This window comes from Octodon degus, unplaced genomic scaffold (assembly GCF_000260255.1).
Source record: "Octodon degus isolate 3935 unplaced genomic scaffold, OctDeg1.0 scaffold00205, whole genome shotgun sequence".
NCBI classification, from domain to species: Eukaryota; Metazoa; Chordata; class Mammalia; order Rodentia; family Octodontidae; genus Octodon; species Octodon degus.
The window spans coordinates 699,543-726,646 of NW_004524781.1; the positions used below are offsets into that span (position 1 = coordinate 699,543).

General features: G+C 47.6%; 1 protein-coding gene across 2 annotated transcripts in view; it reads right to left on the bottom strand.

Annotated features, from left to right (window-relative positions):
- Window positions 1-24,766, bottom strand: part of Ick (intestinal cell kinase) — a 58,242-nt gene extending 33,476 nt beyond the window's left edge. For both annotated transcript variants that reach the window (XM_023704831.1, XM_023704830.1), the window contains exons 1-2: window positions 24,698-24,766; window positions 3,067-3,330 (exon numbers count right to left, since the gene is read on the bottom strand). In XM_023704831.1, the coding sequence (XP_023560599.1) occupies window positions 3,067-3,167 (101 nt within the window). In that variant the 5' untranslated portion in view covers window positions 3,168-3,330; window positions 24,698-24,766. The remainder of the gene's footprint in view (window positions 1-3,066; window positions 3,331-24,697) is intronic.
- Window positions 24,767-27,104: the final 2,338 nt, after the last annotated feature.

The window sequence follows — 27,104 nt, forward strand, 5'->3', positions numbered from 1 at the left end:
TGCTGGTGTGTCCAAGAAGCCTGGACTGTTGGCCTGCTCTCCCCACAGTGAGCTAATCTGGCTCAGAGGAACTCTCTCAGCCTTGCTCGATCTAGAATAGAGCCTCCCAAAAGCCCTTGCTTGCTGTGTTAGCGCAAATGTTCTGTGCTGTCCAGCACGCTAGCCACTCCACTGTGGCTGCTGTGCAAACAGGAATGGAATTTCAGGTTCACCTCAGCCTGAATCCAGAGGACACCTGTGGAAACACCACGCTACACAACAGCAAGCTCTGCACCTGCTGCTTCCAGGACAGAGTTTCTCAGGCTCCCCTACGGGCCAAATCCACTCTGTCATCTACTTTTACACAGAGTTAGGGATGGTGCTTGTGTCTTTAAATTGAGGAGAACAAATCAAAAGATGAATAACATTTCATCATATGTGAAAATTACATGAAATCAAAATTTCAGTTTCTATAAAGGAAGTCTTATGGGAACACAACACGTTCATTTGTTTCTGTACCCACCACCTTCCAAAATGGAGGGACAGGTGAAGAAACTGAAGCTCGGGGAAGGTGCGTGAGCTCCCCAGCCAAGCTGGTTGCCAACAGCCCAGCTTCCACCGCTCCCGCGCTCTCTGCCACTGTCCCTGCCACAGGGCTTCCTGGTTGAGTGACCAGTGCCTTTATTCACGCTCTAAATATTCCTGAGCCAGAGAGATGATGACAGGACAATGACAGCATCCCTCCTGGAGCAGACATCGGAGCAGGAGGGTAGGTGGCAATGTTCCTTGGCTGATGCCACACAGGAGGCCTCAGGGCACATGTGAGAGGGCTCCCAGTAGGCACCTACCCTCGTCTGGATCGTGAGGGAGCACCCCTCCAGTGCGCAGCTGCTCCAGCAGCCCTGCAGGAGGTCAGGGATTTAGCTTGGTCAGAGGCCTGAGGGGGAGTACTGCGGGCAGGACCTCAGCCCAAGAAGCTAACGGCTGCAAGACTGAAGCCACAGGCAGGGTCATGGTGACAGGAGGCAAGGCTGAGGAGAACGAGCAGGGGCACAGGACACAGCAACGTGTAGGTCGCATTTAAAATGTGGGGCTTGGTTGGTGAGATGGCTCAGTGGCCTAAAGCACCTACTTAGAACAAGCTTAGCAAAGCACAGGAACCATGGTTCAATCCCCCAGCACCACATGCCAGCCAGCCCCGCCCTCTGGTGGGCTGAGCTGGCCATACATACACACAAATAAATAAATAAAAAAAAAAAAAAAAACTGGATTTAAAAAAAAAATAATAAAAAAATAAAACGTGGGGCTCACCCTGCAAAGCCCAAGTAAGTACGCTGTTCTCCTACTAATCACGTTGTGTGTTTAAAATCTTCTCCCTGTGGTGTGAGGAGAGCAGCAGGCAGAAGCCAGGAGGCCCGGAGGCCCGACAGCTCGGGCGGCACAGGGCAGTGGGCTGGGTGGGAGGCAGAAGTGGGCAGAGAAAGCGTCCAGAGAATTCACAGGACCAGCGGCCCAAGGTGAGGGCTACGGAGGGAGCAACAAAAGAGGACCCCCCGGTTCTAAAGGAACGGTGGTGCCGTTTATCAAGACAAGAGGAACAAGTGTGGAGGAAGAGAGGAGATTATGCTGAATACTCACCAATGTTGCGCATGGTGAGTTTGAAATACTTGCACGATATCCAAAGGGAGATGCTAAGGAGGCAAGTGGCCATGGATGGTGTAGCAAGAAGCCCCCAGGGGCTGCCCAACACCTCCCTTCCTGGCGTTCCTGTCCTGCCCTCCCTCTCTCTCTTTTTTTGCTTCTAAGAATCACTTGCTCCTAGCCAGTGAGATACAGTGACGTCTCTGGAGAGCCCACAGTGGTATCTCAGTTCATGACCTTCATTCCTTCCACAATTCTGGTTGCAAACCAAACTGGATGAGAATTGAATCAAATTCAATGGTAGGGTCAACTGGTTTTTTTCTTTTTTCTTTTTTTTGCATTTTTTTAGGGAATGGTCTACAGGGTGTTCAGGGTCTCACTACTAGATCAGAGTCTAGTGATCTGCCCGTTTACAGCCTTCCAAGAGCTGGGATTACAGGCGCGCCACCACACCCAGTCTCAATTGGGGTCTCAGTGTGCCCCGGGGCAGTGGGGCCAGCAGGGCATGCCCGGGGATTGAACCCCCGGCCTTTGCACCTGCTTGCAGGTGCTTTAATCCGCTGAGCTATTTGGCTGGCCCTGGTTAGGGTCAATATTGATGTAACGGAGAAATCCAATTCGGTTCTCATCCAATTTGGTTTGTGACCAGAATCGTGGAAAGAATGAAGTTCGTGAACCAAGGTGCCACTGCCATTTGCAACAGCAAGGATGTTCTCATCGCTTTCTTCTCGTCCACATCTTCATGAAGCAAGTTGCCCAGTTACGAGCTGCTGTTTGGAGAGGTTCACACGGCAAGCCACCAGGCGCAGTCAACAGCCACCAGGAGCTGCTTGTCACAGCAACACACAAGGTTCTAAGGCTGCCTGTGACCACACGTGTGAGCTCAGAAGGGGACCCTTTCCTGGCTCAGCCTCCAGGGAGACCCCAGCCCCGGCTAACACCGTGACTGCACCCGCAAGAAACCCTGAACCAGACAGCTCAGCTAGGCTGTGCTGACCCAAACAAACTGCCACAGAACTGCTACATGGCAGCACGTAACTCCCACCACAGGCTGCACTCCACATGCAAAGATCAAATACGCAGTGGGACAAGGCACAGATCTCCAGACACCCCACAAGTGAGTGACTGAGTAAGTTATTTAATTTCTCGGAGATTCCATTTCCTTCCCTGTGAAATGACAGTTACTAGCCTACTGGCCATTACCTCACAAGATAAGAAAACACCAGAAAAGCACTCGTGCTATTTGTAAAGTAGTAAGTCTAGCGTGGGACCCTTTATGACCTCCAGTATGAGTGCTGCAGAACCCCAGAACCCAGGTTCTTCTCCCCAGCCCCCACCCACGCCCTTTTAGCGACGTCTCAACGACAGCGGGTGGCAGGGCTAGAGCTGAAACTGTTCTGACAATGTACAGCTCAACAATTCACCAGAACAAAGAATACCACTTACTTTTTGATAGCAATCAGCTCCCCAGACTCAATGCTTCTTCCTAGCAGGACAGAGCCGTAGGTCCCATCCCCAAGCTGCTTGATCGTGGTGTATCTATTCATGGTGGGCCTGCTCAGGCCAGGCGTGCATGTCAGGGCCGAGGAGGTTCCGTCCTGCAGGCCTCCCCAGAATGTAACCAGATTTTCCGATGGCAGCACCAGCACAAGGTATTCAGCAAGACGTGACTATCTCCCCAATACATATTTTCAAAGATCAGTCTTCTGCCTGTAGGGGGTCATGAGAGACAGGATAAATGCTAACGCATACTGCAAGTCTATACATTTTTATAACTTAAATCAGGGGCCATGAACTCTAGCCCACAGCCGGCCACCATTCTTACGAAGTCTTACTGGCAGACTCCCCCTCACCTGCACTGCCACTGTGGCTATGTCAGCAGAGTTGAGCGTCTGGGACACCAGGGGCCCTGGAACGTCTAAGGAACTTACGACTCGGAGCTTCGCAGAAAAAGCTTGTCAGCTCCTCATCAAAATAACGCTTTTTTCTAATGTTTTATAAAACTCGAGAGACTACGCTTAGAAAGTGATGAAATGATCAGCTCCAGCTCACTCTTCTGCTGACTAGCCATTCTGGACAAACTGTATGAAAACTACAGCTGATCAAAACTGCTGAGCTCTGAGAATCCATGCTAAATATACTGTGCTACAGACTTCAGCTACAATTACCAGAGGAAAACACAGAGCCACAGAATGGTTCCTTTTTGCTTTTTGAGACAGAGTCTTGCTATGCAGTTTGGGCTGGCCTTGTGGGGCCTCACTTTTGTAGGCCCCAGGGTGGCCCCCAACTCACAGAGATCTTCCTGTCCCAACCTCCCGAACGCTGGGATTATAGGCGTGTGTCATCATGCCTGGTTCTGGGCCTGCCCAGTGGGCACCCCACAGAATGCTAAACTAAGTTCTTCAGAGCCTAAGTGTGTCCCATGAACTCATCAACAACAGCATTACTTTTATCTCTAGAAGCTTCCCAAAGCAGGAGGCTTTGGGGGACAACTAGCCATAGACCGTAACACCCCTTTTAATATTACCAGTGTGTGACTGACTGCCTGAGTGACTGACTGACTGATTTTTCTTTTCAAAGTTTTATTGATAAACATATAGCAATGAGACAGTTTCAAATCAAATCGGAAGTACAGTTTCAACAAATAATACACTGCATATATTCTTCTTAGTGGTTAATTGCTGTACAAGATGCAGACTTGCGATCCTACTTACAAACACCATTAGAACAAATTGATTTTTCTGACACAAGGTTCGCTATACAGCCCAGGCTGGCATCGGACTCGCTACCCTTCCACACCCTTCCAGACACCAGGGGTCAAGGAGACGCATCCCGTCCCTGCAGCCGGGTTTTGGTTCAGTAATAAGTCATTTATTTTTTATTTATATAATTAAGAGACTCATTCAGTCTGCCTAAAATAAACTGTCTAACTTGTGATTGTGATATCTTCAGGCAAACAACATCATGCTTAAATAAGAATAAAAGCATGGGGCTGGTGAGATGGCTCAGTGGTCTAAAGAACCTACTTAGAACAAGTTTAGCAAAGCACAGGGACCACGGTTCGATCCCCCAGCACCACATGCCAGCCAGCCCCTCCCCCTGGTGGGCTGAGCTGGCCACACACACACACACACACACACATAAATAAAAATAAAATAATTTTAAAAAAAAAGAATAAAAGCATACTTTAAAAAGAATACAGGTTCCAAACCAATGATCTACATAAAGACTTAAAAATGATTAGAATAATGTGAAATTCTACATCTAATGCCAATTTATGGCTTCCAAACAATAAATGTAGAAAGAAAGAGGTAAATAAGAGATCACTATTAGGCTAAAAATTATAGTGGAAGTTGTTGCAGGCCAGGCTCATTAAGGATGCAAAAATAAATGGATAGTCTTGAAGTATTTCCAAAATATCAGTGACTTCAAGGGGGAAAGAAGGTAACTTCAGAGGGAAAAGCAGCAAAACCTCTTTGCCCCAGGGACCACGTCAGTAGCATCCCTACTACTGAGACATGACGGGACATGCTCTGGATGAGACAAAAAAAAGGGCCCAGCACCCTTCTGCGGCACTCCTGTCAACAACGCAGAGTACCCAGGCCCGGATGAGGAATGCAGTATTCCACAAACAAGTGGCCCATCCCCGTCAGAAGTGTCAAGATGATAAACAACAAAGATTCAGGTATGGATGAGGCTAAACGCCAGTGTAACTGAGACCACCAGAATAGGCAGGGTTGAAGCAAGCAGCAACACCTTTATTTCAGACCAGGTACAGCTTGGCCAAACGCAAAAAAGACCCTTGGGGCCAAACAAAGGGAGAGGACGAGCTTTACAGGGGAGCTGAAGTAGGGGAGAGGGTGCCGCCAAGGCAGATGGAAAGTTTCAGGCTTGTCTGTGGGTGGGTGTGGTGCCTCTGGCAGGAAGTACCTGGCAGGAAGAGCAGAAGAGCAGGTGCAGATTCCCTGTGAGCCTGGGAGCGGACCACGCTGATAAACAGGGCTTTTTGGTTCCTTGGGCTGGGTGAGGAGGAGCTTCCTGCTTGTACCACAGTGGATCTGTATGGATTTTTCTCTTTAAGTTGGGTGGAGTCCAGTTGAAGGATCCTAACGGTAGCATTAGAGTCCGGGCATGACACAGACAGGAGAACTAAAAGCTGGTGAAACCCAGGTAAGACCCTCAGACAGCAAAGGCACTAGGGAAAAACCATCATTTGAGTGATGTACACCTCAGATAAAAATGCACCACTGCTAATTTCCTGGTTCTAATCATTGTTCTGCATAATAGGAGATGTTAACGTAAGGGAAAGCTGGGGATGAAGGATTTCTAGCTCTCTGTGTGCGTACACATGCATATGTGTGTTTGTGTGTGTGTGCGTGTGTATGTGCGCGCACACACACACACAGGTTTTCTATTTAAGGCTAATTTAAAATTAAAAAATAAAAAACTAAATTCAGCATGTTCTAATGAAGGCAGTCATGGGCTTGAAGAGTCCTAAGAAATACACAGACCGGGCCCAGGGAGATGGCTTAGTAGAATAAGCGCCTGCCTGGCAAGCGCAAGGTCCTGTGCTCAATCCCTGGTACCACAAAATAAAAAAATAAATAAAGTGAAGTTTGGGCCGGCCAAATAGCTCAGTGGATTAAAGCGCCCGCCGGCAGGCACAGGGGCCAGGGGTTTGATATCCCCCCCAAGCCGGCCCTGCCCCGGGGCGCGCTGAGTCTGGGCGTGGTGGTGCATGCCTGTACTCCCAGCTCTTGGGAGGCTGTGAGCAGCGCACCACCAGAGCCTGATGTAGTAGTGAGACCCTGAACACCATGTAGATTCTTCCCTAAAATACAAAAAAAAAAAAAAAAAGAAAGAAAGAAAAAAGAAAAAGAGAAACAAAAAGAAACAAAGATCGTGGCTGTTTTCACTGCGCTCCACCACACAAGCCAGAGCTTGCAGAGCTCAAGCCTGGTCCCGCCCGTCTCCAGTTCACCCCTCTTCCAGGAAGCACTCTAGGCCTCTGGTTCGAGGGCCTTTTCCTTGCTCGGGTAGTTCCTCTGGGCCAGACTCCCCGCAGCGTCCGTCCGTCCTCCGCATCCCTGCAGTGGTGTGCACCACAGCTGACTGATACTTACAAAGAATAACCACCGAGCTTCCTTCTTTCAAAGACCGTGGAGTCGCACCACACAGGCTGACTGGGCGCGGAGCTAGGTACTCATGAACAAAGCCCAGCTATCCAAGCAGCCTAGAGTGCGGTAGGAGCTCGGAGAGGAGCAAGCCCCTGGCTTCCAGCTGGGTCAGTCACGTCCAGGACCCCAAGGGAGCAAGACAGGTCTTCAGGAAAGCAAGAGCAGAGGCTTTCGTGCAGCAAACAGCAACAAGCGGTTCTGGCCTCCCCAGAGCAGAACGAAGGCACAGAGGCTCAAGAGAGGTGGAAATTTGGAACAGGAAAAGGATAATTCCAGGGTTTTATTCTGGAGGACCTCAGATGCTTTTTTTTTTTTTTTTTTTTTTTATTTGAGAGAGAGAGAGAGAGAGAGAGAGAGAGAGAGAGAGAGAGAGAGTGGTGTGTGTGTGTGGCCAGCTCAGCCCACCAGGGGGCGGGGCTGGCTGGCATGTGGTGCTGGGGGATTGAACCGCGGTCCCTGATGCCTTGCCAAGCTTGTTCTAAGTAGGTGCTTTAGACCACTGAGCCATCTCTCCAGCCCTCAGATGCTATTTTTAAAAACACAGGCTTTGACTAGATTCTGAACTACAAACTAGGAAAATGTTGTAATGGCCATTATTTGGTTAATGGAAATAACGGGATGGATGATAGATCAGACAAATACTGTATCTGTGTTAAGCTTTTGAAGAGGATGCACAGGCTGTGGTTTGGTAAGAACGAGATCTTAGTCTCAGAGGACACACCCTGTAGGATTTACACACGAAGGATCCCGATATACACGATTTACAGACATTTCTCAACTTACCACTCAGCTGTGTCCTTCGTCGTAAGCTGAAAATACATTTCCTACACCACACCTAACCTGCATCGCACCGAGGCGTGGCCTGACCCACATGCCGTGCCCAAGCCATTCACGTTATCCTGCAGTTGGGCAAAAACCACCTCCACTACGTGCACTTACGGGTGGACAAGAGGTGAGGTCAGAACACAAAACACATTAGCCCAAAGCTGTGGCAACACAACACACTCAAGAGGATGATTTTTACCCTCTGATTGTGGGCCTGACTGGAAGTTGTAGCTTGGTATGGCTGCCCAGAAGCGACACAGTATGGTGCCACATACTGCAAGGCTGGGAAGAGACCAAAACTCAAAAGTCAAAATAGCATTCGTACTGAAAGCACGTAACTCCTGCACCACCACAACGGTGAAAATCGTGGTCAAACCAATTTAAGTTGTGGGTCTTCTGTACTGCCAAGTGAGGTGAACAAAAATTGTGTGTGTGTATGTGTGTGTGTGTACACAGGCACAGAGGGTGGAGGAGCCAAGGAGGGAGAATGTTAACAATAGGCAAATCTGGGTAATTGTTAAAAGAAGTTCCGAATTGTATCTCCCTCATCTCAAATTTATAGGTTGAAGCTTTAATTTCCAAAGTGACTGTGTGGAGAGTGAGCCTACAGAGAGGCTATCAGGGTCCATGATGGAGTAAGCGGAGACACCCCACAGATGCATGTCTTGTACCCCCACACTGTGCTTTGCCACATGCGCACAGCCTGAAAGCCACTAATTAGCCAGGAAGAGCACCCTACCCAGCAGAAATGGATCCTGCTGGAAATGTCTCCTACTGCACTCCCCAGTGTCCAGAACCAAGGACATAAACGCATGCTGGTTCGGACCCCCAGTCTCCACTACCCTTCCATGGTAACCAGAGCAAGTTAAAAGAGACGCATAAATATTTTCTGTACTACTCTTGCAACTTTCCTGTCAGTTTGACATAGATTAAAAGGTTTAAAATTTCTCCTCAAAATGCTAAAGGAATGGAATTTAAAAAAAAAATACGCACAACTTAGTGAGCATTTTACTTTAGCTTAGAATATAAAATTAGATTTATTTAGAAGACCAGAATGACAGACATTCCAAGCATGACCCTGGTATTACACATTGCTATCTTCAGCGCAGTTGCTTAGTTCACAGGTGTCAGCATATATAGTTGGTCAGGGTGAGAATCCTACCAATTAACTGCTAGTTTCAAAAACCTGCTGAAGAGTCTCAGGATCATTATCTTAGCCATCTTATACATATAAATGTATGGTTTTGCCTGTCATGTTTCCTAGCCTTTCTCCTGGGATTTGACTAACCTTGTCAGATACAAAAGTTACATTTCTTGTTATATAGGTCTTGCTTTATTTTGGTCTTAACCATCCAGCAGAAAAATATAAAAACGAGGTATAAAAAGTAAAGCCATATTAATATGCGGAGCTGTAAAAGGCTCAAGTGAACAACTTCTGACATTGCCAGTCCTGTGGATAACCCTCTACTATTATGGACTACTGGACTATATTGTATTATTTTGCTGAATTCATGCACCTACAATATTTAAGTGGCAATGGAATACCCATCTCTGACAAAACTAAACAAAAAAAAGGGGATATAAATGAAGGACCATTTTGTATCTGTATATACAAAGTAGTTAGGATAGATACAGTTACTTTCTCTTAATTCAATGAAAAGAAAGATTTATACCAAGAATATTTAGACAGGATATCATGTCTGCATCTTGTACTATGAATAACCACTACAAAGACAACAATATGCAATGTATTAATTTTTGAAAGTGTCCTATTAATTGATTTTGAAACTGTCTCATTGCTATTTCTTTCTCAATAAAATTAACAAAAAAATGGATTTATTTAGTGTTAACTTGCCAGAAGACAGAGCAGCATCACACGGCATTTCCTCTGCTGGTGATCACTATCTTACTGACCACGCAGGATCCAAAATAACCTGCCCTGCGGAAAGCCGGAACAGGCGGCCTCAAGCTCAATCTGCTAAAAGCCATCTATGACAAACCAAGAGCCAACCTCACACTAGATGGTCAAAAACCGAAAGCTTTCACTCTAAAATCAGAAATAACAGCAGGATGTCCACTATCACCACTCCTATTCAATACAGTTCTAGACTCATGAGCCAGAACAGTTGAACAGGAGGAAGTTAGTAAAAGGAATTAAAGATAGAAAAGAAAGAAGTTAAATTATCATTATTTGTGCATGTCATGATACTCTATATAAAAGAACCCAAAAGCTCCACCAAAAGACTTCTAGATTTAATAACCAAATTCTGCTGGACACAAAGTCAACACTCAGAAGTCAGTAGCACTTCTGTACAAAACTCACTGAGAGACAAATTAGGGAAACTACACCTTCATAACAGCATTGAAAAAAAGAGAAATATTTAGAAATCAATCTAACAAAGGAAGTAAAAGATCTTTACACTGAAAACTACAGTGCTCTGTAAAAGGATATCAGGATTTTAGAAAATGGATTTTCTGCTCTTGGGTAGGAAGAATCAACTTAGTGAAAGTGGCCATACTCCCAAAATTGTTACAGATTTAAAGCAAATCTGGTCAGAGTACCAATAGCACACCTCACAGAATTAGAGAAAACAATCGTAAAAATTATTTGGAACCTAGAATAGCAAAACCAATTGTCGGCAACAAAGGCAGGTCAGTAGGCATCACAATCCACGACTTTATATCATACTACAAAGCTACTGTACTAAAAACAGCATGGTACTGGCCAAAAACAAAAAAAGCAAAAAGCAAAAAAAAAAAAAAAAAAAAAAAAAAAAAACTCCAAATCAATGCAACAAATCCGAAGATGATGCTGAAACAATTCTAAATACACTCAGTCACCTTCTCTTTAACAAGAGGGCCAATTCACTGGAGGAATGACAGCCTCCTGAATAAATGGTGCTGGGAAAACTGGCTTTTCGCAGGCAGAAAACCAAACATAGACCCATATCTCTCACCATATACTCAACTAAAATTGAAATGGATAAAAAATGTAAATATTGGGGGCTGGGGAGATAGCTCAGTAGAATGAAGCGCAAGGGCCTGAGTTCAATCCCTGTTTCTGCCAAAAAAAAAAAAAAAAGTATAAATATTAAAACAGAAATACTAGGGGCCAGGGAGATGGCTCAGCAGGAGAAGCACTTGACTGGCAAACGCAAGAATCTGAGTTCAATCTCCAGTTCCGCCAAAAAAAGAAAGCAAAAAAAAAACAGAAATACTAAATTATCTGGAAGATACAATAGTAAGAACTCTTGAAGACACAGGTGTGGGCAAAGACTTTATGAACAAAACCCCAATTGCAAGGGAAGTATTACAAAGAATCAATAACTGGGATCTCATTTTATTCACCAACAGAATTTTTTGTTAGCTGTTCCTCAGATAAAACACTAATACCTAGACTATACAAAGAACTCAAATCAGACCTCCCCGATTTAAAGACAAATCCCAAAATGGGCATCTGAATTGAACACACACTTCTCAGAGGAAGTAGAAATCTAAAATAAATATATGAAAACATATTCAACATCACTGGTCATTCAAGAGACGCAAATCAATACAACACTGAGATTCCATCTCACTCCAGAAAGAACGGCTACCATCAAGAAATCAACCAATAACAATACTGGCAGGGCTGTGGGGGGAAAAAGGAGCCTTTCTCCACTGTTTGTGGGAATGAAAAATGTTGTAGCCACTGTGGAAATCAGTGTGCAGATTCCTCAAAAGCCTCGGACTGGAGGTTCCTTTTGACCCAGCTCTTGCCCCTCTTAGTACTTCCCGAAAGAATCAAACACATCACGCCACAGAGATATACGCATATGCATGTGGCTAGCAGCACAGCTGGCAACAGCTGCGGCTTGGAGACAGCCCAGACGTCTACCAGCTGAGGGACGCAGTGAGATGAGAGTTGTTGTTGGGTTTTAATAGTGGAGTACTGCCTAGTCATAAAGAAGGACAATCTTGAGATATTTATAGGTAAATGGATGCAGCCTGAGACCACACTCTTAAGTGAAATAAATCAGACACATATACGTGAATATCGCGGTTTCTCTGGTACGAGAAACTCAAAGTGTAAGTAAAGAACAGAATGCACACTGGATACTACTAATAGGAAAAAAATTGCTTAATTGGGAAGGGGCACTAGGGAGGGGAGGGGGAAGGAAGGAAGGGAAAAGAAAAAGTGAGCAAAGAAGGAACAAATGGAAACAAAGCTTTTGTAAATAAGGAGGTGAAGAGGGGTTGAAGGGAGAAAAGGGAAATGGGAAGAAAAAGAAATTAAAATAGATCATGTACAGTACAAAATCCCCATAATGAATGTGATCATTATATATTTTAAACATACCAATAAATTTAATAAAAAGAAGAAAAAAAAAGGAGCACCTGGACCTCAACACAAGCAATTCTGGCTCCGTGTCCTCAAAGAAAACAAAGCCCCTCTCTCCTTTTCCTCCTGGTTCTCTGCTGCGCCGAGAACCTATCACTTCCCACCTCTCTTCTTTTTATTCATATTTATGTTCATATATTGTTGATAGAACATATATGATCTATATAATCCATAATATATTTTCTGACAAATTAAGACTCCCAAGTCAATATTTTATGTCATACTCTAGAAAAATTGGAATGATTTGTCAGAAATGATCCAACTAATGAACCACAAAAAGTTATTTTAAAAAACTGTTCACTTAGAAAAATGTTCACTTTACCCTAGAGACAACAGGAAGTCAATTAAAGATTTTAACTAGGGAACTAACAATGATCAAATTTGAATTTGTAACCCAGTTAGAAAAATCTTCTTCATGTCCAATCAAAAGTTACATATCCTAACTTAAGCTATTTTTTCATGTTTCATTTTTTGTGTGTATAAAGAAGTTACACAAAAAAACAGTAAGCAAGCGAGCCTCCCTCACCCTCCTTGCGCCTTGGCTGTGCGCCCTGTCCTCACAGGACCCATTTTCCACTCCTCTAATTATCTTTGGCACACATCCCTGCATCCTCATAAGCTCACCTCCTCGAGGAACTGCGGTGACCAGCTTAACAACGATCTCTACAGTGGCACGCAGATGGGCACTGCCTTCTTTTACTTTTATACTACTGGCTCAGATCTACCAATTATTAATAACAAAAGCCATTTTTGACAGCTAATTTCCACCCAGTTTCTCATTCACTTAGTTGTGTAATTGGAACAATACTTTATAGATATAATACTGAGAAAACTATTTGTAAAAGAATTAAGATGGGGCTGGGGAGATGGCTCAGTGGAATAAGCGCTTCCCTGGCAAGAGCAAGGACCTGGGTTCAATCCCCAGTTCCTCCAAAAAGAATTAAGATGATCCCATGGTTTGGATCACTCATTCAGCACACAATCGCCCCAACAATTATAAGTTGCCATATTGTCAAGGAATGTCCTATGACAGATATCTGCTAGCATCTTATTTGGGTAATTAAATTACAATTGTGCAAAAGATCAGACTAACATCTCTTCACACACTGAAATCAGGTTGATTCTAGTCAAATTTTATTGTGATGTAAACATTGTACAAGGTCTTTGGGACACACTAGAGATAACATAATATTCTTTCCTTTAAATAATTCACAACTGGTTCATGCAAGAAAAATGGAGAAGGTGCTCTAAGAATAGGATGGTTGAGAGAGCAACCAACTCTTTCAGAGGAAGAGAAAATCAGACAACCCTTCAAGGAAGAGATAGGGTTGAGGTAGTAAAGACCATGGAAGGTTTTATTACACATAAGAGGAGATAAAGGAATTATTGGAGGAGAGAGCCATACAAAGCTGGTAGGTCCGAGAGCTTGATAGGCTGGCTAGGACTAAAGCCTGGTGCTTCTTACCGTGTCTGGACACTAGAATCACCTCAAGAACTTCTAACATCTGGGATGCCCAGCCCCACCCCAAGAGGCAAATCCAAAGTGGAAAGCAAACCCACACAGTTTCTAAAGCCTTCTCAGTGGGGCCACAGCACAAAGCCAGTGGGAGGCGGTAGGGCAACAGCAGGGAAGAGCTAGAAACCAAGCCAGCTCCTTAGGAAGGGCTGTGTGCAACGCGCAGGGTCTGATTTCATCCTGCATAAGTCACCCCTCCATAGTCTCTATGGATAAACAGCAATAGGAAGTGTGTTAGTTGATACATCGTGTCAACTTGGCTGAATCAGCTCGGGCAGCATGGGGGCCTCGCCCTGCAGGTGGGCAGGGCCCAGGAACTGAGAAAGGCAGGAAGCCGCCCTGCCTGGTTTCCTGCTGCCCCGCCCCGCTTCCGTGGAGAAGTCTGTCTTGGAGGAGCTTGATCTCGGCAGCCGCGCCACTTTGGAGGAGCTCCGATCTTCACTGTGGAGCGCCGATCTTCGCAGTCAGCGCAGAAGGAAGAGAGAGGCTTGATGGGCGCCGCCGCAGCTGCGGCTCCTCCTCTGCTCTTCATTGTTTTCTGCCGCACGAACTGCTGTCGTTTGCCTTGGAGCCAGCGGAATATGGACTGAACCCTCCAGTAACTGTGAGCTAAATAAACCTTTCCTTCCTTCATTTTGAGTGTCAGGTATTTGTCCCAGCAACGAGTAAAAAGTAACAAAGACAGGAAGGTCCCTCTGGGGCCTGAATGGGTGTTAGAAGAGAGGCTACAAGCAGAAGGACTGGCACTGGAAGACAGGGCCCAGAGCAGACACACTCGACTGAATGACTCTGAGACACTGAAGGAGATTCAGCGTGGGATGGAGAATGTGCGGGGATGGGTTATCGGGACTACGTGACAAGATACGGGTGTTGCTTCCTGGGATGTTGAGTTTTAGGTACGTATAAAACCTCTCAGTTAAATGCTCCGTATGGCACAGTGGCCACGGGTGCAGAGTTCCGTCACCCTGCTGAGCTACTGTTCAATTCTTGGTTCCAAACTTGGGGTCAGATTACAGACACAGCGAGTGAAAGCGCAAGAACAGCAGCCAGGCAAATGCAAGCCGCTAGTTCCAGTTTGTGTCTAGGGGACTCCGCAAAGCCTCACGCAGTCACGGCGTTTGTGACTGGTTATTGTGGGTGTGGATGGGCACCACCGGGATGGGTAACCTGCATTACGATGTAAGGAGCAGAGAGGCTGGCTAGCTGCCTGAGCTGCTGCGGCTCCTCTGCTCTCCGCTGCCAGGAGGGCTGCTCCCTGCCCTGCGCCGCTCTGCCTGGGAGCCAGCGGAGTACAGACTGACACCTCCACTGTGAGCCAAATCAACCTTTCCTTCCTTCATTTGAGTGTTGGGTATTTGTCCCAGCAAAGAGAGAAGAGCAACGGAGACACAACTTGAGACGAAGGAGACTGGAAAAGCCATGCTGTTTGTCTCAAGGATACAAAACGGTATCACAGTGAACATGGCCACTGTCTGAGTTTCTTATTGTCCACACTAGTGAATCATTTCTCATGCTGGCAAGATGCAGCATTAGCCAAATTAGCATCAGAACAGAAGCAGTAGGCGATCCACTGCTCTGAGCATATCCTAGCAGGACTGTATAGACACGGACGGATGCGTACGTGCGACACGGACACGTGAGATCAGTGCTCAGTCCTTCATCATTCCTGTGGTGGCCCCAGTATGCTGACTCCTGCAGAATCAGAGAACAAACGCTTACTGTTTCCCTGGAGAAAACAGTTCAGATGATGGACAATGCACGAGAAAAAAGGGGGGACTGCAGCAGATGCCACTGCTGCCCCACACAACAGCAACGTTACCCTTCTTGCATGATTTACAGAACCCTTATTTTATTCAGGATTCAGCACAGTCAGACATGATAGCCTCCCACATCCAGGTCCAAGCAAAGTAACTGTGCTTCCTACGCCCAACTGTTCAGGAGTGGGACTAGGGATCTCAGGAGGTCGGAAAGGAGGGAAGATGCAAGGGAAAAGAAAAGCTTCCAGAAGGAGTGTACTCCTGGGACGGATGGTTGTGCAAAACTGTGCTCTGTAGGGCCAGGAAGCCCTTTGGTGGCTAGGAGACACCACGCCTAAGGGTGACAGCCCTACCTGCTCAGGGTGGTTGAACAGAAGGCGAGAGGCCCAGCCCTTCAGGCCATCAGCAGGGCTGCGTGTAGTCTCTGAAAACAGCTGCCTTGGATTTGTTAGATGACCTAACTAAAGGTTTGCTGCAGGAGTCACTACTAGTCTGTCAGGTAGAGCTGAAAGCATTCAGGCTCCCACTATACCGACAAGAAACGGAATACAAAAGTGCCCCGTAGAAAGCGATGGGCTTCCCTGGTAGCATATTTATGAAGACCGCAAGGCACAGCTAGAGATACGCGAAAGGAGAAGCAACTGTCCTTAGTCTAGTTAGCTTTCAGCCACCACTGTGTGCGTCCATTTGGAAAGAACGTATTGATGTCAACACAACATAAAACACTTGGTGGTACAAAAGGCAGTGTCCAAAGATGGCCCGGGTACCACGCAGGGCTCGCCAGATAACCAGTGAGCTGCAACTGGGGCAGCCCTCTCTCCCCAAGGTGTTTCCAAACCCAGTTTCCTTGACCCTTTATAGTCGCCCCATGGTAGGCAGATGCCTCTCCGGAGTAGTCCTACACACCGACAGCTGGCATGTAGCCCCATTTCTACAAATTACCTGATAATCAAATTTTCTGATTATCTACACTGCCTGCCCGACAAATTACAGTGGCCTGACATCCAGATGGTAAGAGCTGGGACATCCGCGCCCTGCTTCCTTACAATCGCTCCATTTGAAAGCTCCTGCCACAGGCCTGCTCCCCCCGCCCTTTTTTCAGTACTGGGGATTGAACTCAGGACCTTGCACCTGGCAGGCAGGTGCTTAAGCCACTGAGCTATCTCTGCGGGCTGCTCCCCTAACTCACAATGTATAAGCTTGTGCAGTATGTGCAGCCCTGGCACACAGCAGGTGGCCATCATGAAGGGTATCACCTTGCACACAAAACTAGAGCCCTATGTGGGGCCCACTCTCCACGCCACCTGCTGCGCACTGGTGCCAACAGAGCCATCACGCACAGCCAAGGGCCCCTGAGTCCTAGCAGGAACAAATGTCAGCACACTAAAGGCTATTTTTATTGTACGTGCCTCTTTGACATTTAATGGAAAACACCTCCACCTATGTGGTCAGTTCTTTAAAGAAAGGAGACAAGTATCACAGACGTAAAGTGTATACATAAAATAGCTGTGCGGAAAGGCAGGTGTCTTGGCATATTTTATTCACTCAAAGCAGTGTTCTGAAATGCCCACTTAGAGCACTAGCCCCGGGCTGCTGAACTGTATTTAACTCGGATTACAGCTGAGCGCAGAAACCAGTCTCTCCCCGGCCACTCTGCTTCCTCTCGAGCACTGCGTGTCTGCTCCTCGCCACGTCTTCCCACAAGTCACCCACCCCACAGAAACTCTAGCCCCAAAACAGAAACAGATTTTACTGTTGGGCTTCTTACAGTTTGGTTTTCCAAAAGTCAACTGTTAGCTTTGTAGCAGTTGTGAGGCGAACCCACTTTCCTTGCTGTACAACATAGAAAGATGTGAACTATCTGAAGTGAAAAATTAAAGGTAAGGCCCAATGCTTGTTCCGGAGACACAGGTGCAAGGAGCAAAGTCCTGCCTCTGGAGCCCAGCCATCTGCCTGGAGGGGTGACACACACCTGGGACCGGGGGTCAGCTCTCGTGACCCTGCAGACGAGCAGGTTCCACGTGCATGGAAGCAGTCACTGTGGATCAGCGAAGGCAGGCCTGCGACCGCTCCCAGAGCCTAAGTAAAGACAACTGCTCTTAAGGACATGTCGTTCATCCCTATTACCAGCCATGCAGTACTGGCAAAAATCACTTCAATAATCACGAAGTGTTTCTTAGCCACTATGTTAGTCTCCCACAGCTGCTGTAACAAGCTTCCAAAAATTTCCTGACTCAAAATAACAGATTTATTCTCCAATACTAGAGGCCAGAAACTGGACGCTGGTGTCACTGGGCTAAAATGGAGGGGTGTTGGCCCCTCCTGCAGAGGCTCAAGGGGGGATCCCTTCCAGTCCTCGGCTTGTGGCCATCTCACTCCAATCTCCGTCTCTTGTTACCACGTGGTCTTTTCTCCTCTCTCCAAATCTCTCTCTTATAAATATCTGTATTTGCATAGAGGATCCACCCCGATATTCCAGAATTATCTCCATTTCAAATCCCTCAGTCACACCAACATATTCTGTTTTGCTCTATAAAGGTGGCACTTACTAGTTACAGGCAGCAGAAAATGCTATCTTTGTGGGCTATTATATAACATATCATTCTCCAATAAAACTCCTTAAATACTTTCTTTTTTTTTTTTTTTTTTTTGTTCCTCGAATGCCTTCAGGGCACTTTTGGCCAGCTGGAGAGGTGTGAGGTTCGAACTCCAGCAACCTGAGGCTGACAGCTTTGTGGAAGCAGCCACTTAAAGGCCTGAGCTATGGCCAGGCCCCCTAAACTCCTTAAATACTTTCACAAAATTATTTAAATTACAGTAATACAATCAGAAACCTATGCTACTCAAAGAACACTGGGTTTCTTCTTTTGAATTATAGAAATACCCTTTAACTTTCACAGTAGAGAAGACTTCTTAACTCTAGCCCAGTGATGGTAAACTGTTTGGAGCCTGGGTGTCCCAACGGCACCCCAGGCCCACTTACTGTGAAGCGCCAACACTGCAATTAAACCTGAACCCTGAGGTCTTAGTTCAGGAAAAACCACCGATGCTCAGCTATCCGATGCTAGCTGCTGGGATGACTCGACTCATGCGCTGGCAGAGAGGGTGCTGCGGCATGCCTGCCACCAGTTTGCCAGCACCGCTGCAGCCTGAGCCCCTGGAATGGATGGCATCAGCGCGTGGCGAGGCCAGCCGTGTGGCCCAGAGCCTGCAAACGGGCTACACAGAGCTCAACTCTACTGCAATCATGCCATTCCGAAATACACAAATCCAAACACGGGCATGCGCTCTGCTGCGCCCACCGGCCCTCCTTGTTTTACTAAGTGAAAAATAGTTGTCTTCCTAGCCTTCAGTGCCTTCCTCACTGTAAGTGACAAAGGACAAGGCAAAAGAAAAAGTCTTTGTGCTTAAAGCAACTCTTTTTCAGGAGGAAGCCACAATTTGCTATGATCTGACCAGCACAAAGCCAGCTTCCTTGGGTCTTCCAAGTGTCCTCCTCTGCCCTGGCACATTTGCCTTCAGCTCGGAGACAGAAGCTAACACCGCCTGCGAAGTGAGCAGTCCGTGGAACGCTGCAGCCCCCAATGCTAGCCGAGGGAGCGGGAGCGGGCAGGACCAGCAGTGCTTCCAAATGCCACTCAGCACTAGGAGCACCTCGAAGGCAGCACCCGTGCTGACCACCCCACACACAGCGTGCTAAGACATCAAGTAAGGCAGACACGACACATCGGCCTCCCCTCCTGGGCCCTCAGCAGCACCGGCACACCATGGCGGAGGAAAGGCAGGCAGCGTGGGTCAGGGGCCCCTTCCTGAGTGGCCCTAGTCTGCTGTGACTCGGGTCCTCCTCTGGGCCTCGGATTTATCTTTAGGGGAATCAGGCATCACCTTTGAGGCCAGGAGCTGCTCTCAGCTACCCTCAGATCCTGTGAAGCTAGCACTTGTCTGAGACAGATAATCATTTCCACTTTCCCCACCTGTGCCCAAAGGTCAGGGAGGAAGCCAGGGCCAATAGGCTAGCTCTGGGCAGTGTCTCTCCCTCAGGACAGGAACAGGTCTCAGCCAGCCCTAAAGCCAAGATGGCCTCCTTTCCTTCCCCCAGTCACAGCCACCTGCCCCCACTCACAGACAGACAAAGCTAAGGGTGCTGGCCCACGACGCTGTGCGCCATTCCCACCGCACCCCACCCCCTTCCCGGTGGCAAGTGACATTCTGGCTGGTCTTCTGCTTCAGCTAAGACACAGCCCACACTGCCTGCATCACCAGGTCCTCCTCACCCCCCCCCCACACTTCCCTTGCACACAGCAGGTTCTGGAAAATTGTTTGCATGGCCTGAATTTGGAGTTTCGCCTTTGCTATTTATTTTCTGCACCTCCTTGTGTAAGGACTTCAAAACGTTCAGTGCTTTTATTTCTTCATGTCCCAGCTGAACATCATCATATTTTTGACTTGACCAGAAACATTCTGAAGTTCTGAAGAGGAAGAACAGGAAACATCACCGCAGTGCAGGGGCAGGCAGGCTGGCCACGGGGGCCTTCAGGCCTCTGCTCAGGCCTGTGGCTTTTGGGCAAGGCTGTCCCAGCTAACAGAAAGGCAGCTTCAGTGCTCTTTCAGCAAGTTCTAGCAAATCTCCGCAATAAACGTCATGACTCTCTTGGCTAGAGGACACTGAGGAGAACCTTCCCCAAGCCCCTCCCCTCAGCTTCAGTCCCCAGTGGAGGAGGAACATCTGCTTGTGACCAGTGGCTCAGCCGGCGACCAGTGGCTCAGTTGGCACCCTGCTCATTCCCAGCTGCCAAGTGGGCTGGTCATGGGCACGACTGCTATCCACTTTACTTTAATGGCCATGGAATAAATGTCACAATTATACTTTTTTATGACCCAACAAGTAAAATAATACAAAAACCTGGGATTGTCCAAGAGTAGCGGTTTCTCAGGCCCACGTACACTCTTCAGACCCACAGGAGAAAGAAATCCTCCAGAGCTTTAATTATTGTAAATGGAAAAGATTCTGTTACTTTCATCCATGCTCCTAGGAAACCTGGATTATACACAAAATCACTAACTGAGAGTACTTGTGAATTTCATTTACCTTCGCAGGCTCACAATTTTTCCTCAAGTTCTAGGTTGAAATGTTCAGTGACTATACGAGTAAGCTAATGCCCACAGTCTGGATCTGAAATGCCCCCGAAGGCCACGTGCTGGCTGCTGGTGCTGGCTGGGAGCTTCTGGATGTGACAGGACCCTGGGGGCCCTGACTTCACCAGCAGACCCATCCAGCGGAGTCACCACGTGATGACAACTTGGTGACAACCTTTCCATAACTGGGTGGAAGGTGACGGACCATCAGAAGGTGTTGAAGGAGGGGGGCCATGACTGCGCAGCCGCCGTCTTCCCCTGGCCCCCTCCTCTCTGGCTTGTTTCCCTCTGCTTCCTGACTCCACAAGGGACAGCTGCCCTCCGCCTTCTACCATGACCCTCCTGCCTTGGAGCAACCACATGTGGCCTGAAGCTCCGAAACTGTCAGCCAAATCAACCTTTCCCTCTCAGAACTGCTATTCTCAGGCTTGTTGCTGTTGTGTAGCTGGGCATGGTGGTACACCAACACCTGTGATCCCAACACCTGGGAGGCTGAGGCAAGAGAACTGCTGTGAGTTCAAGGCCAGCCTCAGCTACAAAATGAGACTTTATCTCAAAGAAAAACAGAAACAAAGCAAAAAAAAAAAGTACTTGTAGCTTGTATTTCCCTCCTAGGGTCTAATTTTTCTGTCTATATACATCTTAGCAAACAAATCACTTTTTTTCAACACTGGGTCAAGCAGCGACAAGATCAAAAGAAACTTCTTTCTGGGGACCTTGCACTGTCTTCACTTTGATAAAGGCGTATGTTAAGGGTCTTCAGCGAGTCCACTGCTCTGATGACAGAAGCAGCGCAGCTACCTAATACGCCGTCTTTAACACCGTAGAAAGCGCGCCGTGCTTCTGGCCTCCTGTCCTCGTGGAGCCCCCAGAGAAGAGACCTTCTCGTGCACCAGACTCTAACAGCAGGAGAAGGCCGCCGGCCCACTGCTTCTGCTGCCATGCCAGGTGCTTGGGGTGCCAGCCTTTAACAAGACCCGGTCACCAGCACACGACTTCCACGCTAGAACACAGGCGGCCACTGAAGACTGCGAAGAACAGAAAGGGCAGAATATCCCGGAGCTGGGAGCGGCAGCTTCACCCCAGCTGCTGAAGCGTGGATGAGCCAGCAAGAGGCTCCCAGCTCCCCAGGACCGAGACCGGGACCAAGGTGGGGGCACAGTCCCACCCACTGCAAGGCTGCCGGAGAGGGAGGAGGAGGGTGGGGCGGGGGGCCGTGTGTCCCAGCCATGCAGCTAGCGCTGTGGTGCCTTCCGCCGAGGAGTGGCTCAAGGAGAAGACGCTTCACCACCAAACATAACGAACAAATCAACAGATGCTATGAGGATGGAATAGTGAGAACAGAAAGATCACGGGGCAGAGTCAGCACGCTTCTTCCGTGAAGGGCCAGGGCTATTTCAGGTCGAGCGGCACAGAAGCAGCTAGACATGCTACGCAAATACAGGGCCAGGGCAGCTCACTAACGGAGCTTTATTCACAGAAACAGGGAGGCTTTCGCCCAAAGGCCACGGTTTGAAAACTCCTAAGATAGAAAAAAATCCCACATAAGCCGGCATGCTTTACATTTTTATTAACATTACTGTGATTATGATTTTTGAGTCAGGGTCTCGCTACACAGTACAGACAGGTCTGCAACTCATTATGTAGCCAGGGCTGGCCTCACACTTGTGGTGATCCTCCTGCCTCCGCCTCCCCAGTGCCGGTGTTACAGGTGTGTGCTTCCATGCCCGGCTTCCCATTTTGCACGCTAGCACTCTTCATGTACCCCTCCTTGTGGAAACAGGATCACAAAATCAAAGTGTGTTTGTCCCTAAAATATAAACCCTGTGAGGCAAAAATTTTGTTATGCTCCCAACTCTGTTTCTGGTGCTTTTAAGAGTCTGGGGCATACAGCTGACATACTCATAGGTGCTCACGTGAAAATGTTTTGATAAAGGATGGGATAAGCGACTCAGCATGACGTAGAGGGTCATCCTGACTGTAGGCAGCACCACAAAACCCACTTCCGCGGCCATCTCTGTCTTGTTCCTTCTTTAGAGCAAAACTGAGCAACTACATTGGGACCAAGGCACCAAAAGTAAGAGTCTCTCTAAAAACTGTAATTTAGGAAAATTGGCTTTTCAACAGCTAAGCTATGGGGCTGGTGAGATGGCTCAGTGGTCTAAAGCACCTACTTATACTTAGAACAAGCTTAGCAAAGCACAAGGACCGCGGTTCAATCCCCCAGCACCACATGCCAGCCAGTCCCCCCCCTCCCCCTGTGGGCTGAGCTGGCCACACACACACACACACACACACACACACACACACAAATAAATAAAAATTTTTAAAAAAGTAAATATATTAAAAAAAAAAAACAGGTAAGCTAACAGGAAAGCACGTATAGCTTGCTTTCTTCCCACTCAACTTTGTCTTAGTTAAGTAGTTCTCCAATAAATTCACTTTTACAGCAAAGACAGAATCCAAGAGGACAAAGCCAGTCACTCTCATCTTCTGCGAACTGTACGCTCAGGGAGATGCAGGCGGAGCGTCCCTTATCCAACACGCTCGGGGGCAGAAGGACTTCGATGCCTGGATCTTCGGATCCTGGGGCTGGGACCTGCCGCTACCGTGGAGTTCATCTACGCTGCACGGTCTGGCCGCGGTGACTGGCGGCATCCTCACTGCAGCTGCAGCTGCAGCCCGACCGCAACGCATTGAGTAAGGTCAGGTGTGGAAGTTTCCATTCATGCTGTCATGCTGGTGCTTAAAAAGTTGCAGATTTTAAAGCATCTCAGATTTTCAATTTGGGGATTCGAGATGTTCAACCTATAGGACGTTTTCCAGTATCTTCAAGTCATACCACGATAATCTTTTCAGTTCTAGGACATTATCTTTCCAAGTCGTCGTAAGGACTGTCACATGTTATCAGCGCCTTATCAGGCTATGCCTACAGAAAGGTAAAAAGCATCGTACACTAATCTTACACAGCCTCGGAAATGTGCAGTTACTGCAGATTAATGCAGCGACCACTAAAGGGCCCCGTCACAAGGGCATGACAGTAAGCAGGACAGGAGGCACTGCTGCGGTCTTGTCAGTTCCCAAAAGTTGATTGAGAAGATAAATGTTTAAAAAATTAAAGTATGACAATATATAACCAAACGCTGAGTAGAGTAGCTTTAAGCCCTAAGTTCAATGGGACCTAAGCTCAAAGCCTAACATTAAGGAACCTTTAGATTATCGGATTAGAAGGATTTCTTCTTTCCTGTAAGACAACTTAATGATCATCCAACAGCCTCACCTTACAGATGCGGTCCATTCTTCTACTAATAAGAATGGGATCCTAGTTATCATCAGAATGGTGTATTTTAGAAGTGTGTTTTATGGAGGATATTTTAAGTCTACTAAAGCTCAATCAAATGTTCTCCCTTGGTAAAAAGCACACGAGTTCCTATCCCGAGCCTGTCCAAACCCTCACAGTCAGCATAGGGCTGTGACTGCAGACTGCACTGTGAGTACCTCACCTCGTGCACACACCCTCCAGGGCGCAGAGCACCTGGCACCTCCTGGCCAGGTCCCTTCAGTTCTCCCGCACAGCAATCAGGAATGGAAGCTGCTTGCTGACTCCTCCTATAGTTGGGCGGGCAGCAGGTGGGAGGAGGAGAGGTCCAGCCTAGGGGAGCACAAGGTGAGTCCCAGCCGCTTCTTTTACTACATCTTCTTTGGCCGCAAGAGGGTATTTCTGATTTTCCTGCTGACACATTTCCTTAGAATTTTATTTATTTTATTTTAAATTTTTATTCATTTCCTTAGAATCTTAATGCAGCCAGGGAGATGGCACAGTAGAATAAGCGCTTTCCTGGCAAGCACAAGGGTCTGAGTTCAATCCCCAGTTCCGAAAAAAAAAAAAAAAAAAAAAGAATTTTAATGCAGTTTGCCTCCGAAACTAAGTTGCTTCTCCTCATTTGTTTTACAAGCAATTTTCTAGAACACGTGCATTTTGTTTTTTTTTTTTAAATTTTATTTATTTATGTGTGTGTGTGTGTGTGTGTGTGTGGCCAGCTCAGCCCACCAGGGGGCGGGGCTGGCTGGCATGTGGTGCTGGGGGATTGAACCGCGGTCCCTGTGCTTTGCTAAAGCTTGTTCTAAGTAGGTGCTTTAGACCACTGAGCCATCTCACCAGCCCCGAACACGTGCATTTTGATAAAGAAGCAAGAGCTGTATTCCCAGGGTAAGCACAACTACAAAGTAGGACGTGGTTACACTCTGATCTCAGAATAATAGGCCTAAATCATCCAGCACACACCTGGGCTTGCGCACCCTCCCAGCAGTGAGTGATACCAGCCATAAACTCTGAAGGTCCTGTGCAGGAGCTCGAGAGTCTCTGGTCGTGGGCCCTTCTCAAAATATCACGCTCATCAAAGATCTTGATGCAAGAATCAACTATTAAGTGAGACGCTATCCGCTGGTATCTGAATAGCGCACAGAGGGTCACTGTGCCCAGAAGCTCCGAGGTGAGCGCCCACGTTATGCACATGCACACACACACACACACACACACACACACTCCACAAGCTGAAACGCGCTGAGGACGAATGTCAGTAGACGGGCTCGGCACATCTTTCACTCAGCAAGATCCTGCAAAACGAGATGAAGAGGTTGCTGCAACGGTAGCAGTGAAAAAAAAGATTTTTTTTTAAAGGCAGAAGTATTCCTGGCAAGGTTCAGATGGAAAAATAGCAACAGATCCCAGAAGCAGAGCTGTAGCCAGGAATAACTTAAATTCAAGCCATTTTCAGTAAGAGTAGGAGAATGATGCTACGGACTCATTGGATAGCTACTCTGGTCCTCGGGGCCTCAAGCCTGAAGCATGGCTTGTGGTCCTCTGCAAGTCAGTCCACGAAGTTCACCAAATATCGTCCATGCTATATGTGCAACACACTAAGCAGAATCCTGTGGGGTGAAAGTCATCACCGAGAAGACACGTAAACACCTTTGCATCGCAACTCACCAGGGAAGCACTCTCCCTATTTTACACAGAGCAGTCATGCTAAAGAATTCCACGAGGCCACGTGACTGAACAGTGGCACTGGGCCCTGACTACAACACTGCCAACTCCAGAGCCCATGACAGCACCTCACTATATAAAATATGGCTCATTCCCTAAAGTACCTTAAAATAACCTAAACCAACCGAAATCAATGTAGGCAAGAGTGACTGGCTAACAAGTATCTCAAGACTTTAAAGAAAGAAAGGAGAAACAAGTAGAGAAAATCTTACAAAGAAGTAGGCCATGGGTTTCTCCATCACAGAGGTAGCCTGGCCCCTTCCTCAGGACAGGAAGAAAGCCACACCACAGGGTTCAAGCACAGACAGGCAGGGTGAGGCGCAGGAGGGCGGGCCAACTCAGCTGCTTGGGCTCACGGGAATGGACAGCAGCTAAGGGCTCCCAGCAGGACGCTGCAGAGGCCAGAGAGGAAGCCTCCCGCTGGCTCTGACACGTTCCTCCTCGGACACACAGTCAGCGAAGCCTGGTGACGCGCTCCTGCGCTGGAGCAAGCACACAAGGGCAGCGCTACGCCGAGCACGTGGCAGAGGCCTTGACGCTCATGGACACAACAGACAAAATCAGGGCAAAGGTGATGAAGGGTAACCCCAACGCTTCACGAGTGCCGTAATCGCCACCTTTCCTAGGAACTTGAAAAGGCAAATCAAAACAAAAACCACCTGAAAAGGGCTTGGAGATGTTGGCCAGTCAATAAAGATAACCTCCAGTAGCTCATCCGCACACAGGCAGTCCACAGGCAGGAATGTCAGTGAGAAAAACCACTGGTTTGCAAGTCCCTCAGCAAGGACAGCAGGGTCTGCCCACGGGCTCACCCCCCTCCAGCGGCCTTGGCCGGGAGAGGTGGGGCTCCTGAGGACACAGGCTGCCCCTGCAAGGCTGGGCCGCAGGGGACGCTCACCACAGGCCCTGACTGTCAATAAAAACCCCAGCCTGCTCTCCTTTCTACAGCAGCGTCCTGGGGGTTTACCATTCTTCGTCCTCAGATAGACAGAAGGCCTTAAGGACTCTTTACCAAATTGTTGCTCTTTGTTCAGAAACTATTTCAAACGCGCATATTTATGCACATATTAATTCCTGGCACACTGAAGCAGACAGCAGAGGCATAAGTTCTCAATAATTTATATGTGGACTGCACAAATTTTAAGCTCATTTAAATCTTACATCCAGCTGTGGCTCCACTTACTACAGAGGGACGTCTTGAACCCCAGCCACTGGGAGATTAAAACTAGCAAACTTAGATTACTCTAACGCGCGCTCCAGACCAGGAAAAAAAGTGTCCATACCTTAGAAAAATCCTGTCCCGCTTATAAAATTCTGGGTGGTATGGCCGCAGCTCAGCCCAGCGTTAGCCAAACACTCTTTATTGAGTTCCAGGTGGAGACAGATGCTCTCGTGTGACAAAAGAGCCATTAAACTACCTTCTGGGTAAGGTCTTAGTGTCAAAGTCAAACTTACGAAGGTTAACATTACAAAAGAAACAGTTGCTCGGGAAAATCTTTCCACAACCTTCCCCAAACATGCACCCAGATTAGTCATAAGGAGCAGCACGGAATCCGGAGCCGGAAAGAGCCTGCGAACCCCGAACTCCCGGGTCGGGGGGTGCGGGGAGCAGGGCTCCGGCTCGGACCCTGTGCGACAGCCGCGG